Source organism: Oratosquilla oratoria, chromosome 6 (assembly GCF_046742065.1).
Source record: "Oratosquilla oratoria isolate Oo_2021 chromosome 6, ASM4674206v1, whole genome shotgun sequence".
Classification (NCBI taxonomy): domain Eukaryota; kingdom Metazoa; phylum Arthropoda; class Malacostraca; order Stomatopoda; family Squillidae; genus Oratosquilla; species Oratosquilla oratoria.
Window position 1 is genome coordinate 812501 of NC_134782.1, and position 17357 is coordinate 829857.

The 17357-nt window shown below is 40.5% G+C and overlaps 2 protein-coding genes across 3 annotated transcripts in view; one reads left to right on the top strand and one right to left on the bottom strand.

Moving 5' to 3' along the window:
- LOC143026240 (brachyurin-like) overlaps window positions 1-4363 on the top strand; it is a 14714-nt gene extending 10351 nt beyond the window's left edge. Inside the window, exon 7 of the mRNA XM_076186291.1 lies at window positions 4121-4363. Within this exon, the coding sequence (XP_076042406.1) occupies window positions 4121-4294 (174 nt within the window). The 3' untranslated portion in view covers window positions 4295-4363. The remainder of the gene's footprint in view (window positions 1-4120) is intronic.
- A 5093-nt stretch (window positions 4364-9456) lies between these two features.
- On the bottom strand, window positions 9457-16277 carry LOC143026237 (chymotrypsin BI-like). 2 transcript variants are annotated; one of them, XM_076186289.1, is made up of 7 exons: window positions 16110-16277; window positions 11254-11401; window positions 10614-10785; window positions 10354-10520; window positions 10127-10225; window positions 9885-10024; window positions 9457-9665 (listed from the first exon to the last, which is right to left on the bottom strand). In XM_076186289.1, exons 1-7 carry the CDS (start codon window positions 16131-16133, stop codon window positions 9498-9500), a joined length of 918 nt encoding a protein of 305 aa, XP_076042404.1. In that variant the 5' UTR covers window positions 16134-16277; the 3' UTR covers window positions 9457-9497. The 2 variants fall into 2 exon arrangements, with proteins under 2 accessions (XP_076042404.1, XP_076042403.1); XM_076186288.1 differs by lacking the exon at window positions 16110-16277 and adding an exon at window positions 12547-12621.
- Window positions 16278-17357: the final 1080 nt, after the last annotated feature.

Genomic DNA, 17357 nt, shown 5'->3' on the forward strand with positions numbered 1-17357 from the left:
TTTGAGGTCTACTGAACTAATTTTAGTGGTGACACAAAGCCTATAGATTTTAGGTTTCTCAGTTTTTGCACATCACTCTTGAAGTAACTGAAAAAGGTGCGTTTTTTAACTTGGTATCCCCAGGAGGCATATTCCACAGTGTTTTGCAATGAACTGATTTTTTTTTTGTATTATTTATTCATGCTTTTCTTCAATGCATTTTTGTTGTATTTGGAAATTTATCTCTGTTACCTTCAACAACCTGTAGAAGATACTGAAGCTGATCTTCATTTTGGTAAGATGATTATTGTAGCTCTCAGTCAAGGCTATAGCTCTCTCTGCATTGTCATTGGTGACATTCATACTATTAGTATATTCTTTTGCTGCTTTATAATCACTTTGTTCATTCCATTCTGACGGGTCTAATTCTAAAATAGAGGAATCTAACGACAACTTTATAAAGAAAAGTCTACTGGATTCAGTCACGAAGTCAGCTAAAATTTTGTCTGAGATGCTCACTTTTTCTCCCCGTGTGTAGCGTTTCTCTGGATGCTGTGAGCCTGACTTCTGCAAAGCCGAGGCCGTCTTTCTCTTTAAGTCTAGAGAGATACCTTTATCACTGAAAGCAAGGGACACCAATTCTTCACTGAGATACCAAAGGTGACGACCAAAGCAAGTTCCTTATCTTCACATACTTGGAGACTTTGCAAGTACTCTAAATCCTTGCATGGAGCAGTAGATGCAGTTGTAGAAGTAAACCAGTTAGAAACGTATTACTACACGGCAAATTCTGCAGACTGGTCGACTGATGACTGCTCCTTCTTGGTCATTTTAAGTTGTAGCTTGAAGAGCACAATTTTAATTGAATAGATCACCTTTGCCAACCAACGTGCTCGATGCACTGCTCCGGGCTGCTTGAAGCTGATGCCTGCTGTGTCACCTACATATGCCACTGATATTTGTAAAAGTTCCTTGTAATCTACACAAGGATGATGACATTTCAACGGTTTGTAGAAAAAAAAATCAACTTCTTTCCAAGGAAGACTTGCACTGTGTGCTTCATATCATGAAATATTGATATTCTTCCATGAATTTCGGAAACACTTGAATAATTGAATTTCTGGGCCAGATGAAGCACCAAAACACTTCTGAAATACATCAGACTTCTGTTTAGTCTTGTGTCTATTGCCACACATTCACCTGTCTTAGGATCAGTGTTACTAGCAGTGGTTTCAAAACACATGGCCTTAACATTGTCTTTAATATTCCAATCTTCAAGACATTCCACAACTGCTGCTGCTGTTTGATCACCTGTACCTGACATTAGTTTTGGTATTCCCAAAAGTTTAGAGTTGCCCCTACCAGACACTAACACAGGCAATCTATCTACATTTTCAGTGCAAATCAGGCATTGATTTGCCATCCCAATGGACTGTAAGAGGCGCATCTGTAGTGAACGATTGCCTCATACTATCAGCTATTTCTTTTCTTACTTTATTCCTTTCTCTTTGTAGTGTACTTCTACTTATGATTATCTCATCAATATCTTTTCCAAGGGTTGAGGCTGTTACTGATATTACTCTCATTGCATTACGATCACTCATCTTCGTTCTGTCTAATGCAGCCACTAAGTCAGGTGAAGTAATTTTCTCCCTTTTATATTTCTTTGTTTTTGGAGGATTAGACGGACCAGGCTTGACTTCATTACTGCTGTTTTCTGCGCTGTTTGACTCGCTTGAGCTGCCTGTAAGCTGAACAACTGACAAAATCTCTTTTCTATGCAATTCTCCTTCTTTTACGCTTTTTGTGTTCTTTCTTTGTTGTTGTCTTGTCAATACTGCTTATATAACCTCGTCTATCTTTCTTTCACTGAACCTGTAGAAATTTACTATCTTCATTGCTATTTGAGTTCCATCTCTCCTTGATCTTATTTTTTGTTTCTCTCTGGTTGGTATTTTCGATTTATCTCATATTTCATATATATCTGAATATACAACGTTACAGGCTTCTTTAACATTCTTCTTGCACTGTGTTAAGGAGAAAAGCCGTCTTAAAATATCACCATTTGACGGTAGTTTTGTCGTCTTAATTTCATCAATTGTTTCTCCAATAAGTCATACTTCTGTTTTACTTCTCGTGTTAATTGAACTTGACATGATGATATTCCTAAAGGACTTAAAGCACCGACAACTGACTCACACTGAGACAATAATGCTCACTCTTTAGTGGTTCACACAAGACTGAGTACGGCCATTTTGAACAGCGTTAAGTGTTACAGCAGCCAGCTAGGGCCGTTCCTGAGAAGGGCGGTAGCTAGGGCTGCTCCTGAAAAGTATTGCTACTTTAGCTTTAGAAACATGATGTTTCTATATGTCTATCATAAATTTCAAGATATGCATTTGATATAGTGATGAAAAATGCCAATATTAATCTATTTTAGCTAATATTCACTCTAAAAAAGAATTTAATGTTATATTTCTTACATGCTAATATATGTGTAAAAATAAATGATATTTGTGGCACTACTAAATCCTATTATATTTACTATAATTTTGCACAGATGATATTTTCAACAAACCTCATAATATCTGGGGTGAGACAAAATTCTTTTAAACATTTTGTTTTTGGGCTAGCCTAATATATATATATATATATATATATATATATATACATATATATATACATGTAAATACATATATTCATATATATACATAGATTATATATATATATATATATATATATATATATATATATATACACAAGGTATGTTTTATAAGTGATGAGAAAATGTCAGGAGAGACACTATTTATTTTCATAAGCTTACAAAACTTTGTCTCATTCAAAATAATTGCTTCTCGTATCTACACACTTCTGCATGCGTCTTTCGCAATCCTGGAAGGCCTCCTCAAAGTCCTTTTTCAGTAGTCCCTTCAGGCAACTTTCCGATGCCTCTTTCAGCTCCTCTGTTGACTGGAATCTGATTCCCCTGAGGCTGTCTTTCATGCGTGGGAACAGGAAGAAGTCGCAAGGGGCTAGGTCAGGGCTGTAGGGTGGGTGTTGTACCACTTTCATTCCCCTGTCGGCCATCCAGGTGGTCACCAGCGTTGACTTGTGCAACATTCCACACGAAACTGCCTCTGATCGTCGGAGAGGATCTTTGGCACGAACTTGGTACAGACTTTGTGGAGCTTCAGATCTTTGGTCAGAACTGTCTCTACTGTGCCAATACTAATACCAACAGCTTCAGATATCATCCTCACAGGTATTCGACGGTCTTGCATCACTAACCTTTGCACTTCCTCAATGTTTTCCTCCTTGCGGACACTTTTCGGTGCTCCAGATCTGGGTTCATCCTCAACCTGTTCATTTCCTTCAGAAAGTCTGTTAAATTACCGATAGAAACTTGCTTGGCTCATCTGTTATTTCCCATAGGCCTCCTTTAACATTCCATAAGCTTCTTATTTAGTTTTCTTAAGTTTAACACAAAATTTGATGGCGTAACGTTGCTCCATGTTTCCTTGCATATTGACAAGTGTTCAAAGATCGGCAAACCTAATCAGACTGGTTCCACCACGTTCACCGCTGCACTCAGACCTACAAATATAGAAAGTTGCCAGTTAGTAATTTTATAGAATATACGTATGTGTACTTCACCATGAAGTAGTATTTTGATCAAATCATACTTAATGTCTCGCCTGACTTTTTCTCATTACATATTTAACAAACCTTGTATATACAGGTATATATATATGCGATGGAGCTAATTTCCATTTGTCACATTGACACACAATTTGTCGGATGGCTCGCCATAATAAAGACTCGCTGAAATTAGAATAGAGACTGAGCTAACAAATGTTCCCCCATTGGATGTGATATTGCAAGGCAACCCGTTTGTTTAGAATTAGGAAAGCCATCACTATACATCTAAGTCCGTATGTACTGTCTATATGTTTTCTGCGTTGAGAAGAAAATATTATTTAGGTTTGAACTAAAGAAAAAATGTGGGATTATGTGCTTGACTCATTGTTACGTATCTTATCTACACACTCTAGGCAAATTCACACACACGCACGCGCTCTCGCGAATACGCGGTCACAACCATTTATGAAGGCATACAGAAATAATTTCTTTTTTCTTCCAGGGAGATTCCGGCGGCCCCCTCAGTTTCGTGACCCGGAACCGGACTGAGATCCGTGGAATCGTGTCCTTCAGGTCGTCAGAGGGTTGCGAGAACGGCTACCCGGACGCCTTTACCCGCGTCACGGAGTATCTGGACTGGATCGAGAATGTGACGGCCATTGCCATTGAACCTTGAGAGATGAACACCGAAAACCAGGCTCAGACTTCATCTGGAGTTACCATGTCTGCGTGTTAAGACTGACATTAAAATTGAACCACTATGTAAAATTTCATTCACACAAAAAAAAAAAAAAAAAGAGGATCCTCCTCCAATGAACTCTAAATCTCAGGACATTCACTATCTTGGTAAACTCATTAGTGAGCTATAAACAGTCTGGATCAATGCCTGCTTGCCATATTCTTTCATATAAGTTGAAAACCGCATAATCATTACAGGATGGAATAACAATCATACGAATGCTGTGCATGAAAAAAATATTAAGAGAACTTTACGACTAAAAGTCGTGGTCGTGTAATAGTACCACACCGACGATCCTATAAGTTCACTCCAGAATCCATGGCAGGCTCGCTTCGATCTGGAGATTCATCTTTCGTCACACATGATGTCATGCAATCAGTGGCTTTCAGGCGTGCGCCCTATTTAAGAAATAGTGGTAGTGGACTACTTCTCTTAAAATGCGCAGTCTACGCTGTATTAGGATGGACTTCAAATTAAAGACTACACGATGTAAGTCTATCTTCTTTTAGGGATGACGTCATCAGGAAATGTAGCAGCAATTAAATTTCATACAGTGAGATGGTTGCGTCCCTTGATAATTCATATATGAGACCTCTGGAAATACTTCCATTCTGTTTGGCGTGTGAAATGACCTTGTTTAATGGGCTGGTGCACTCATGACTTGTCCGAATTCAGGTTGGTTGTTTGATGGTGTGGATTAAGCATTCTCTTCATGATTAACTTAAAGTTTTGTCCCAAACTAAGTATGAATTAGGTGCCTCGTCATTGAATGTTAAAAAAAAAAAAAAAAGGCGACCAACACCGATTCCAGGGGAATTCCACTGTCCACGTCTCTCCATTCGGAGGTATTCCATTTACTATCACTCTTTGTTCTTTATTTCTAATTGGTTTGCGACCCAGTGCCTGTGAAGTGTGTGAATGGTCGTGCGGGTGTGGGTATAATCACGTGTCTGTCAAGTAAATGCCATACAGTTGCCATTGTATAAGTTTATCCTGGACAGTGTAACATCAGGTGTAAGTGTGTGTGTGTGTGTGTGTGTGTGTGTGTGTGTGTGTGTGTGTGTGTGTGTGTGTGTGTGTGTGTGTGTGTGTGTGTGTGTGTGTGTGTGTGTGTGTGTGTGTGTGTGTGTGTGTGTTCGGGGCCTCATGACGTATTTGAAATTACCAATGTGTTTCGAAGTTTCAAAGCGTCACAGCCAACCTGACGTCGTGGCCAGCCAAGTGTAAAGGAGTTAATCGGAATAAAGCAGGCGAAACCGTCAAATGTCTCTCTAAACCCCGGCTATTACATGCTATATAGGCTTTCTACAGCAATAAAGCGATAACACAGGCAGAATCTGCGACCAGCGTAGATAACCTCATCATGGATCTCCGTTTGATGTTCGACGGCGCAACGCAAACAGTGGCGGTGTGGCTTGAGAAACTAGACCTGGCATGCTGGCTACGGCGAGGTGCCGTAGATCTACAAAACGTCGCTCCACCTCGTCTCACCAGAGGCGGATCCTCTGTCTACGAGCAGCTCGGCAGCACGGACAAAGGAAGCTACGACAAGATAAAGACATACTTCACTTCGGCGTTTACGGTAGACAAGTTTACTACTACGAAAAGTCTGATGGCCGCAGGCGAGTCACATCAAGTGCATCTGGTTGACCTGCGACGCCTGGATGTGATTTTCGGAGGGATACTGAACACCGGTCTGAGTTGTGCTTGCCTCACGTCCTGAGAACTGGTTCGCGCCTTGAAGACATGGATATTCACCGAACTGTGGCCCGCACACGAGCCGTCTTGGCGGGAGAAAATGCGCTTCTATGGATGTGGGGAGGCAGGCCACATGGCCTCGTCGTAGTCGGGAAACCACTTGAAGGAGAGGCGGTACCAGTGCCAACCTCGTCTTCGACTTATCAATGAATGATGCGGTGCCGGGAACGTGGAATGAACCGTTACGCCTGTACCAAGTGTATTGTGCACTGGGCGAAAAAGAGTGTCCACGTGACGATAATGAGTGGTGAACGCTATGAGTGTATGGGGACAGGCGAGATACAGATTCAGTTGATTTAGGGTGCGTCTGTGACCGTGAGTGCACTTTTGGTGCCTTTTAAACTCCGTAACTACGACCTCATTTAAAGCATGAAGTGAGAGCCCTACATTTGTGTGACGGTGCTTTCGTCAAAAGATGTGCGGTTCGGTATCGAGGACTGTAGGGCTTTAGAGTGACTTATGACTCGAATGCAAACACGAGGATAGTGTCATGGAAACGGCGCGGGGATATAGTGCCTCCGCAGCTTCAAAACACTGTCCCAAAGTATTCAATTCCTCGGGAAACTCGACAGGAGTTCTAAAATGAGCTATGTCATTGGATTGGGGACGGCTGGCTGGCTCATCATAATGAGAGTATTCACGGTTGTGCAGCAAAACAAGAAAAAAATGTAATCAGCATTGAATTTTTGAGACCTCAACACTCATGTTGATGTGCACAGTCCTAAAGTGATATTTGTGCAGAGAAACTCTGAGTGTGGCCTAGGCGCGGTCAGAGGGTCGCTTTCATGGCTAGGCGTATTTACAGATCCATGTTCAACTCTTGCTGCGGTCATGGCAGACGGTGGAGTTCAAAGGGTAACGGTACCACCACACGAGACTAGGCTTCGGATATTGTGCCGTTTGTCCTGGGAAAGGTTCTGAGCGGAATGGTGAAACTAGCTAATTCATTTGTCGAAATTTCACACACTTGTTGGGTGGCTCGTCTAATTCAGATACAGTGAAATTAAGACTATACATACTGTACCATACGAATTGGCGTTGGGGAATAGTAAGGATGAATTCCAGACCATTCCTTTTGAACGCCCTGCATGATACAACGGAAACTTCTTTGCCTTGAGATAAACAGTCGCATAACTAATGGTTCAATTCCCAGTGGCGGAGATAGTTGATATACCGCATACCCCGCTGTATAAGATCAGTTTCTAGCCCTAAAAACTTATTCCCAAAGTGAGGGAGTGGTCTTGTGTACGGGGTCTAAAAAATTAACTTTCAAAATTGAAATTTTAAAAAGGGAAGTCGTCCTCATATTCATCACATTCGGTGCTGAAGTTTCAAATAGACCAATACGTCGTCTTTCACTGATGCCATATACTGTAATTCTAAAATACATATCATCTTCAGATGCATACTGATTTCGGTCATTTGTACTGAAAAAAAAAGTTCAGGTAAAAGTCTGGTGCAATGCCTCATTGGTTTTCTGCTCACATAAAGACTAATGGCTGCTGAAGACGTCTTGAGAGTTACTTCCCATCGAAAATGAATTAGAGCATATGTATATATATATATATATATATATATATATATATATATAACATATATATATATATATATATATATATATATATATATATAATTATACACATATACCAAAGGCTTTTTCCCCCTACACAGGGGTAGCCAAAAAGCAAACGGCATAGAAACCACTCCTACCCATTCCATTTCCTATATATTCCACTCCCCTCCACCCTCCTCCCTCCCTCTTATCTTGGCACCTCCTGGATGACGGGTCATCCCTGCATCCTGTCCACTACCCTGGGTCAGAAGCAGTGTCGCAAGACGCAGCACTTCCACAGCAAGGCCGCTTCATAAATTCGGCGACCCCCCCCCCTCTTAGCAGCATGAGTTTCCACCACAGGTGTCAGCTGAGACTTGGAAATCCAGCATTTGTTTATGTGTGGAACAAGAACCCATATTTTACCTTGAAAACCAGAGGTGGTCTTATACTCGTACACGGGGTGGTCATATACACCGGGATATACAGTATATATATATATATACATATATATATATATATATATATATGTATGTATAATGTGTGTGTGTATAAAAGTAAGTGAGTGATATACATAAATCAGTAAATAAATGAATGAATGAATGAATAGATGAAAAGTAAATAGATATATAAACAAATAAGTAAATAAGAGCATAAATAGATAAGTAAATGTCTAGATAAGTATACAGATGAAAATTAGATAGATATATAAATAAGGAAATGAATAAATAAATAAACAAACGAACAAGTAAATAGAAAAATAGATAAGCATATGATTGAATAGATAAATAAGTAAATGAATAAATGAAAAAATCAATGAATTAAAAAGTCAATGAATGTAAAAGTCAGTGAATGAACAAGTCAGTGAATGAACAAGTCAGTGAATGAACAAGTCAGTGAATGAACAAGTCAGTGAATGAACAAATATATATGTGAATAAATATATCAATTAATAGATAAGTCAATATTCAAATACGACAAATAAACAAATAAACAAAATGAATAAGTAAATAGAATAAAGTTGTGTACGTTTGACCCTGAGGGTTGGTCTTCACCGTTCGAGGCTACCGACGCTATTGACAGAGTCCGTTGTACAGTTATTTGGAGCCTTCGACTCATGGAGGAGGATGAGTGGGGCTTTTGTCTGTATTGGCACATAAATATTTTATTTTCCAAGATACTGAAGAATGTGAATTTCAGATTATAGGAACCCTCGGTAAAGTAATTTCTCAAACCAAGCATCGTTTTGAAATCAGAAATAGTTTGCAATGGTGACGGAACACCGAAGCTTACATTAGAACAGATTTTAAGCGAGAATGCTGGAACGTTTTATTAACATCTATGAATACTTGTTTTAATATTTCAGGTAAAAGGAATATGCTCTATGCATAAGGAATAATTAACGAATATTTTTCGACAGAAACTCTAAATTTTAGTTTTCGAATGCCACATGACGTGGTCAATATTATCTATTTCATATAGAGTGGCGTCTGGGCGTTTCATGTCCACTAGTATTGCGAGCGTCGATGTGCTTGCCAGAACTTAGTTTGTGATTTGGTAATACCATGTGACTCTTCAACTTATGAAGAAAGTACAAGAAAATAATTGTGTAGAGCTAAGTGTCCTTCACAACTCTCAGTCCTATACAGACTATTGTTTAAAGCGACTTGAGTCAGCGGTTCTTCTTTTTCTTTTTCTTTTCTTTGTTTGTGTGTGGTGGGGAGGGCAAAACAAATAAAATTATTTTGTTTGCTTTATTGTAAAGCAGCAATATTGCATCACTTTTTCTTCTCCTTTTTCTTTTCATAACTTTTGGCGTTCTGAATGACCTTAGTCAATAGCAATGCCAGTTTTGGTCTCGATCCAGTCGAGGTATGCTGTGACGCGGGTGAAGACGGCGGGGAGGCCTTGTTCGCATTTGTTCGACCCGAAGGAAACGATACCTCGAGTCTCGACCCTGCTGTGCGCCTTGTAGTTGAGGGGTCCGCCGGAATCACCCTGCCGACAGACAAAAGGAGTAAGCAAATGTACAAAGTACGATATCATCTATGTGCTGGCTAGTCTAGAGCAATTTTCCTTACTTGTAGTAGATGAAAGCTCCTGAGACTTTTCTTTTATTGTCATGTTTACTACTAATAGTGTTCTCTTGTTTTCTCAATTCTTATGGAATAAAGAGAAAGTCGTTTAACCTACTCGATAATTCCAGTCAAAGCTCACCTGGCAAGTTGACCTTCCACCGGCTCCTGAAGTGCAAATAACGTTTTTGGTGATGACGCCTCCAAAGGTCATAGCACATTCATCATTAGTGATGACGGGGAGGTCTACGTTTCTGAGAATGTTGGTGGTGCCCATAGCATCTGCAACAGACAAGAGAGAGGTTCAGTAATAAGTAGAGCGGTACAGAGGTATACACTTGGTTCGAGATCACACAAGAAAGTCACAAAGGATGAGTTACTCACCGTCCGACATCTTTCCCCATCCTGATGCGGTTACAGTTGACCCAGCCATGGTGTCACTCATGTCGCTTCTGTGGGGCAGACACACGGGTTGGATGTATTCTGGAAAGAAAAAAAAATCAAGAGTATGTTTAATCTTTTTGAGTTTGAACTTTCATTCATCTTCCCATGAGAAAAAGACAGTGTGGCCATTTCAAACGGAGGGTAGCTAATTTCTAGCTGATTCTTACCGTTAAAAGTAACTTTTTGGGGAAGTTTGACTAAAGCAATGTCGTTCATGAGAAGGAAAGAGATCCAGTTCTCGTGTTCGAAGAAATTGTAGGAAGTCATGGTCACTTGGCTGGGTTCAAACGCCTGCAGATTGTGGGCACCAAGCGTGATCTCGATGGAGGAACCCCTGTGAAGAGGACATAAAGGGCCGCCTAAGTTGTTGCTCGAAGGGAGAAAGAATTAACAAGAACTACATATCGGGCGAAATGGATCTTCTTACCCGTCGGTGCAGTGAGCCGCGGTCAAAATCCACTCGTCGGAGATGAGAGCGCCTCCACAGAAGAAGCTCCTGTCGATGAAGAGGGCGACCTGCCACGGGTAGGAATGGGGTACGGCTTCGGTTCCGCCAACAATGCGGGCTATGGCCTCAGCGCTCATGGTGCCGCAGCTTGCTGTAAATCAAATTAAAGTGGTCATGTCTGTAGAATGACTGAGGCCACCGTGAAGGTGCACCAATGGAATTTTAGAGATTGACAAGTGATTACTAACTGCAACAGGTAGGGGTGACAAGAATATGCAAGTTGGTGTATTAAACATCTATCAGTGATAATTTGAGCTTACATAATATGCTGTGGTAAGGAAAGTATTTTTTTTTATAGGTTTGACCTTCTGTCTCACTCGAGACTAGGCTATTACTTGTTACATTTCATCCTCTGACCTGGTGGACCTTGTAGGTCACCTTTCCTCTGGGCGGGTAAATACAATGGCAATATATTGTCAATTAATGAATGAGCTACTATACTACCCAGCTATTGCTAAGTGTTTACACTTATTTTGCAAGGCGTTAAAACCGTGTTTCACCTTGTTATTTTAGGAGACTTATTGTTCTATTGCCTTCCCATCGGGGACTACAGCCCTACCTGGCCTCCAAGTTCCGGGGACGCGGGTAGTCTCGTCTTTCTTCAGAAGCTTGTCGACGAGGCCGAGGGGCAGGTTGCGGATGTTGGGGGACACGGTCGGGTGGCGGGGTTTCCAGGTCCATGGCTTGCCAGCGGCAGGGTTGCCGCTCTGCAAGACAAGAGTTGGGTTCTGTAGACAAGCTCAGGAATACCAAAGGGAAGCGACACCTTCAGCCACTCATTTATTTTTCCTTGAAGGGGAAACATTTCTTTCAAAGTTATTGGTTCACAGGAACATGACGCATCGTTTTGTTTTGGTTTAGCCTCTGCACTTGGATATAATTGGTCATGGGGAAAGGAGTATTGCAGGGTTGCCAGTCTGGTTGAAAAGTAGAAGCAAAAATAATATGTAAGAAATAACAATGTTGTCTGGGTCATAGGACCTTAACCCTTTGTTTCGTTTTGTTATTATAAGTCTTTAGTTTATTAATATAGCGTTGCCCAACAGGAAATAATTCTATGAGCTCGTTCAGAAATGCTATTTTGTTCATCTTGACTGAGTGATCGAGGAAGAATTAATAACCGAGGGGGTGAATTGATTCTCATTATATTCCCATCCTCTGTTCTTATTGGAAATTTTGCGGAACATTGACTGATATGCCAGGACATAGTTTTACACATTACTCAGAGATCCGGGCAACATCTTCCAAATTTCAATAGCCTTAGTAAATACTGGTATTATATAAACTCAGATACATAAGATTGCTTTTCAATCTCTCATTTTTCGTGATCTTTCTTGTAGTTTACCACTAAATCAGAGGGATACGGATAGTAAGTGTAGTCAATAAACGATTTTTATTTCTGTAATAACTGATGATATGAAACGAACGAACCAGCAAACGATTGATTTGTTTTTCCTTCTCGTTTTCTTGGGCAAAAAGAAATAATCTGAATAATATTTAGGTTACAGATTTCGATAAAGAAGATACTCTTTGAGCAAAAGTAGTTGAATGGTAATCCAACATACTTGCCACACCGTTATTCTCGTGGACATTAAGTATTTCAATTCTGAAACCCCATTTAGGAATATCATTAAAAGAAAACTACTGCTGATATGATTCTTAAAAGTGACTAAATTGTTATACTCCGCTGTCCTTCAGTGTTGATCAGACCACCATTGCGCCTAGTACTAGTAATGAAACTGACAATAGTCAGTGTATTCTTAGTCCCGGTGCCGGAAGTGCTCAAGAAATCACCCGATGCCAGAGGAATCTGGAGAAAGGTCGAGCTCAAGTTTGAAACTGCCATACTCACGGTGACTGCCAGGCAGACGACGAAGAGAAGAGCTACCTTTCCAATCATGGCGTCGTTGTACCGAATGAACGTATGGGAACCCATATATAGGGAGCCAATCGTCACCGGCCTCCCCCCCTCACCCTCTCTGTCTCTCCGTCTTTATCTCTAAACTCATTTCAAGATAGATGGGAAAGGCCTGATTCCCTTTCATATCCGTTTCATTCTCGTTTTCAATGGAAAAGTACTTGAAAAAGTTTGGCGTGTTGATAATATTCGGGATATGAATGTTGATCACTACTTCTGGTGACGTTGAGGTGTGTATGTACACTTTCATGGTGTGTGCGCGTGTGTATTGACACACACACACACACACACACACACACACACACACACACACACACACACACACACACACACACACACACACACACACACACACACACACACACACACACACACACACACACACACACACACACACACACACACACACACACACACACACACACACACACACACACACACACACACACACACGCACACAACTCGTGGCGCAGTTGGTATAGTTCTCGGTTGCCATTACGGCGGTCTGGATTCGAATCCCGCCCAGGGCTGAAATAATTTCAGTATCGCTGCGCTGTGGTTTGTTACTCCAACTCTCGTGGGTTGGGAGTTGGTTGTGTGGTGTAAGGTTACAGCATTACCCATAATCGGTCATATATGAGCTCTGAGCTCCCTTCCGGGGGGTGGGGGATAGCTGTCGATCACGAGTCCACATGTGATCCAAGGCCATGGTGAATCACACACACACACTCAATATATATATATATATATATATATATATATATATATATATATATATATATATATATATATATTTATGTACGTATATATATATATATATATTTATGTACGTATATATATATATATATATATATATATATATATATACATACATATATATATATATATATATATATACATATATATATATATATATATATATACATATATATAAAATCTGGGAGAGAAAAACTAAACAAAACAAAGCGCTTTCGTGTAATTTAATTAACATCTCCAGGGCTAAAGTATAGAGAGAGAGACAGCAGTAAATATATATAGGCGGGCCCCAAACCCTACATCTGTACTGCTGTGTCTTTCTTTACTTTAGCACTGAAGATGCAATTATACGAAAACACTTTGTCTTATCTATTTTTTCTTTACCAGTGGACTCTCTCTCTCTCTCTCTCTCTCTCTCTCTCTCTCTCTCTCTCTCTCTCTCTCTCTCTCTCTCTCTCTCTCTCTCTCTCTCTCTTTCTCTCTCTCTCTCTCTCTCTATGCATCATCTTCGGCCCTGTCATGTTCAATGGCGTAGAATATCATCAACATAAAGGCTTAGCCATGGGATCTCCTTTAGCTCAGTGGTAGCATGTCTGTATTTAGAAGAATTAGAGAGTATCAGCCACAGATAAATCATGGGCAGACGCATTGGTGGCGACACGTTGATGATATCATAGTTGTGGTCCCCGAGCTCGTCAAATTGGGACAGAAGTCAACGCAGTTATATAACACAGAGAGAAGAATGTAGTTTACCCAAGACGAAGAAGCAGATGGTGAAATTTCATTTCTAGATACTATAGTGAAGAAGACTGAGAACAGAATGAGATTTGAAGTATACAGAAAACCAACGAACAGAAGAGATTACATGCATCTTTATTCAGCTCACAGTACTAGGATTAAATCTGGGATATTCATTGGATTCCTGCTAAGGGTCTTAAGGATATGCAGTGAGTTTTTTTCTACAAGAAGAGTTTAACTATATCTTTGAATCTTTCCAGGAACTAGCATATCCTTTGGGTTTCCTGATAGAATTAAAACATAAAGCCATCAAAATCATGGGAAAGTACACCATTCCTACGGACAGCAACACAAACAACAACAAAGTGTACATTTTAGTCCCAAACTCTGGGTATGCACAAATAGTAACTTTTTAAAATAAACACTAGGGTAAATTTGGTTAGAGCAGCGGGAAACAAAATTGGTAAGCTCACCTAGAAACAGAATATTCAAAATAAGAAGAAAATAACAGCGTAATCTATGAAATCCCTTGCGCAAGCTTTAAGAAGGCATTGCTGTCGATGAAGAGGGCATCCTGTCACGGGTAGGCGTGGGGCGTGGCCTGGGAACCGCCCACAATGCGGGCCTCGGCCTCAGGACTCATTTGGCCGCAGCTTGCTAAGAACAAATGAAAACGGTCAAGTACTTTGAGGCGTTGTATACAGAGATGATTTTTGGCCGCGAATACAGTGGACAAGTATTGCCCCGATTTACTAAAATTGATCAAAGATTCATCATTGCTTACTTAAGTTTACGCAAAATAGAGGAAGCTAATAGGTGAATAGAAACAATGAAATAAACACATTAATAAACAAACAAACGAATATATAAGTTCACTGATAAACAAACAAACAAACTGATAGATAAGTAAAAAAATAAATTCTAGCACAAAGCCATACTGGAAAGAATAGAAGAAAGAAAATGTCAATTCACAGAAGAATGAGGTAAGGAATATACACTAGGAGGTGTGTGGCTGCGGCTAAAATCGCCCTAGGTGCTTGGACTGTTGAGGTAGACGACATTCACATCTATGAATCAGTGAGAAGTGCAAAACACCACACGCCCTTCCCATTGCATCACACCATCTCATTAAAGATGTTTTGATATTCCCCTAATGAAAGAGTCAGAGTCACAGGCAGATGGAAAAGTTCTGGGGTGGGGGGTGGGTGTTCCAGAGTCTCTCAGTGAAAAGAAAGAATGCAATGGCTGGTTCTCGTAAAATGTATCCTCACAGAAAATTTAGTCGTGAGCGGTCTTCAAAGGAGGAGAACCACGCAATTTCCAAGTTGATACAAAACCGTGGATCTGACAAAAGAAAAGAGAGAGAGTCATTGGTGCATTGAAAGGTAGGGAGAAGCTGAGGAATCGGTAGAAAAAGAAAAGTTGATAAGGTGAGAAGCTTTGAACTCCACCTTGCGCAAAAGCACCGAGTTAGACGAGTCGCTCCACACGTTAGCTGCTCACTTCATACGATTGCATCCGAGTTGAAGTTGGAAAAATTGAAACCTTTATAAATCTCAACTACGAGTACAACGATGACGACGGCAATGACAACGACACCGACAACCACAACGAAAGTGACAAAAACACCAGCAACTCCATCTGCACCAACAGAACAACAGCACTAACGATAGTATCATAACGGTGTCATGTGCATTGTGTTGTTCAGAGTAGTGATAAAGAGGGGGGCATGCATCAGGAAGACGAAAAATTGCAAAGGAAGACATTGACGGGGACCAGGAGCTTCGGTACTCCTTGCCACTGCCTTTGTCTTCCACTGTTATATGAAGTGGCATCTATTTCTCACGCACTGCCGAGTGCTTATATTGGAATGACCATGAGTCAGAACCCACTCCCCTTTCCCATCATACATACATATACCAAAGGCTTTTCCCCCTTTACAAGGGTCCCAATTTGATAATACTACTGTTCTTTTGTCATCCTGTTAGTGGTTCCACTCCTACCTGGCCTCCATATTCCAGGTACATGGGGAATCTCAATTTCCTCTCTGAAAAGCTTGTCGAGGGGCAGGTTGCGGATGTTGGGAGACACGGTTGGATGGCGGGGCTTCCAGGTCCATGGCTTGCCAGCGGCAGGGTTGCCGCTCTGCAAGACAAGAGTTGGGTGCAGTAGACAAGCTCAGGAGTATCAAAGGGAAGCGACACCTTAAGACACTTTTTTATTTATTTATTTTTGCCTGAGAGTGAAACAATTATTTCGTTACGTTTTGGTATAGCCTTCAGTAAGTCTTCAGTAGGTACTATTGCAGAAGAGGATCATTGACAACGTATTTGTTAAAGCTCATGAAATGTATGGAGGCAAAGACCAAGTAATGTTCTTATAAGAACATAAAAATGGGGGAGACTGCAAGAGACCATGAGGCCTAGATTAGGCAGTTCCATGTCCCTTACCACCTTTCATTTCCATCCATGAACTTATCTAATCTTTTTTAAAACAATCAATTGTTTCAGTGCTCACTTCATGCTTACAAAGTATATTCCATTCGTCCACCACCATATTGGTAAACCATTTCTTGCTTAATTCATTCCTAAACCTTCATACTAACGGTGACCGCCAGGCAAGCAGTGAGGAAAACGACAACTTTCCCAATCATGCTGGCCACGTGCTGAAAGCAAAAACGGCAACACACACACACACACACACACACACACACACACACACACACACACACACACACACACACACACACACACACACACACACACACACACACACACACACACACACACACACACACACACACACATATATATATGTGTATATAAAGATATATATATATATATATATATATATATATATATATATATATACAGTATATATATATATATGGGACCTGACCTCGCCATCAAAGGTCTTCCCCTCCCCTCCATCACTCCCCATCATCTCCAGCCCCGTTACATGATATCTGGAGGGTGATGTATTTAACTCCACATACATGTATAGATACATCTAAACCAGTGACCACCAAACTTTTTTTTACACGGTGGAACAGATAAATGAGAAAATGACAAGCACCGGCAGCATAACTATTTTGTTCATAACAATACAGTAAATACACGAAAGATAAATACAACCAATATATTTATTTACTAATACACAAAATACAAAGATCACAAAAAACAAAGACAACAAATATATTTATGTATTAAAAAAACAGTGCGGGGGCGGACCGTTTGAACTGAACTCGTTGG

Bases quoted from the DNA above. Each gene is read 5' to 3' on its own strand.
- LOC143026237 (XM_076186288.1), bottom strand. From the start codon at position 12,594: ATGATTGGAAAGGTAGCTCTTCTCTTCGTCGTCTGCCTGGCAGTCACC. The intron at 11,402-12,546 runs GTGAGTATGGCA...CTTGTCTTGCAG, and splicing joins TCGTCTGCCTGGCAGTCACC to AGCGGCAACCCTGCCGCTGG. The intron at 10,786-11,253 runs GTAGGGCTGTAG...TTTGATTTACAG, and splicing joins CCCCGGAACTTGGAGGCCAG to CAAGCTGCGGCACCATGAGC.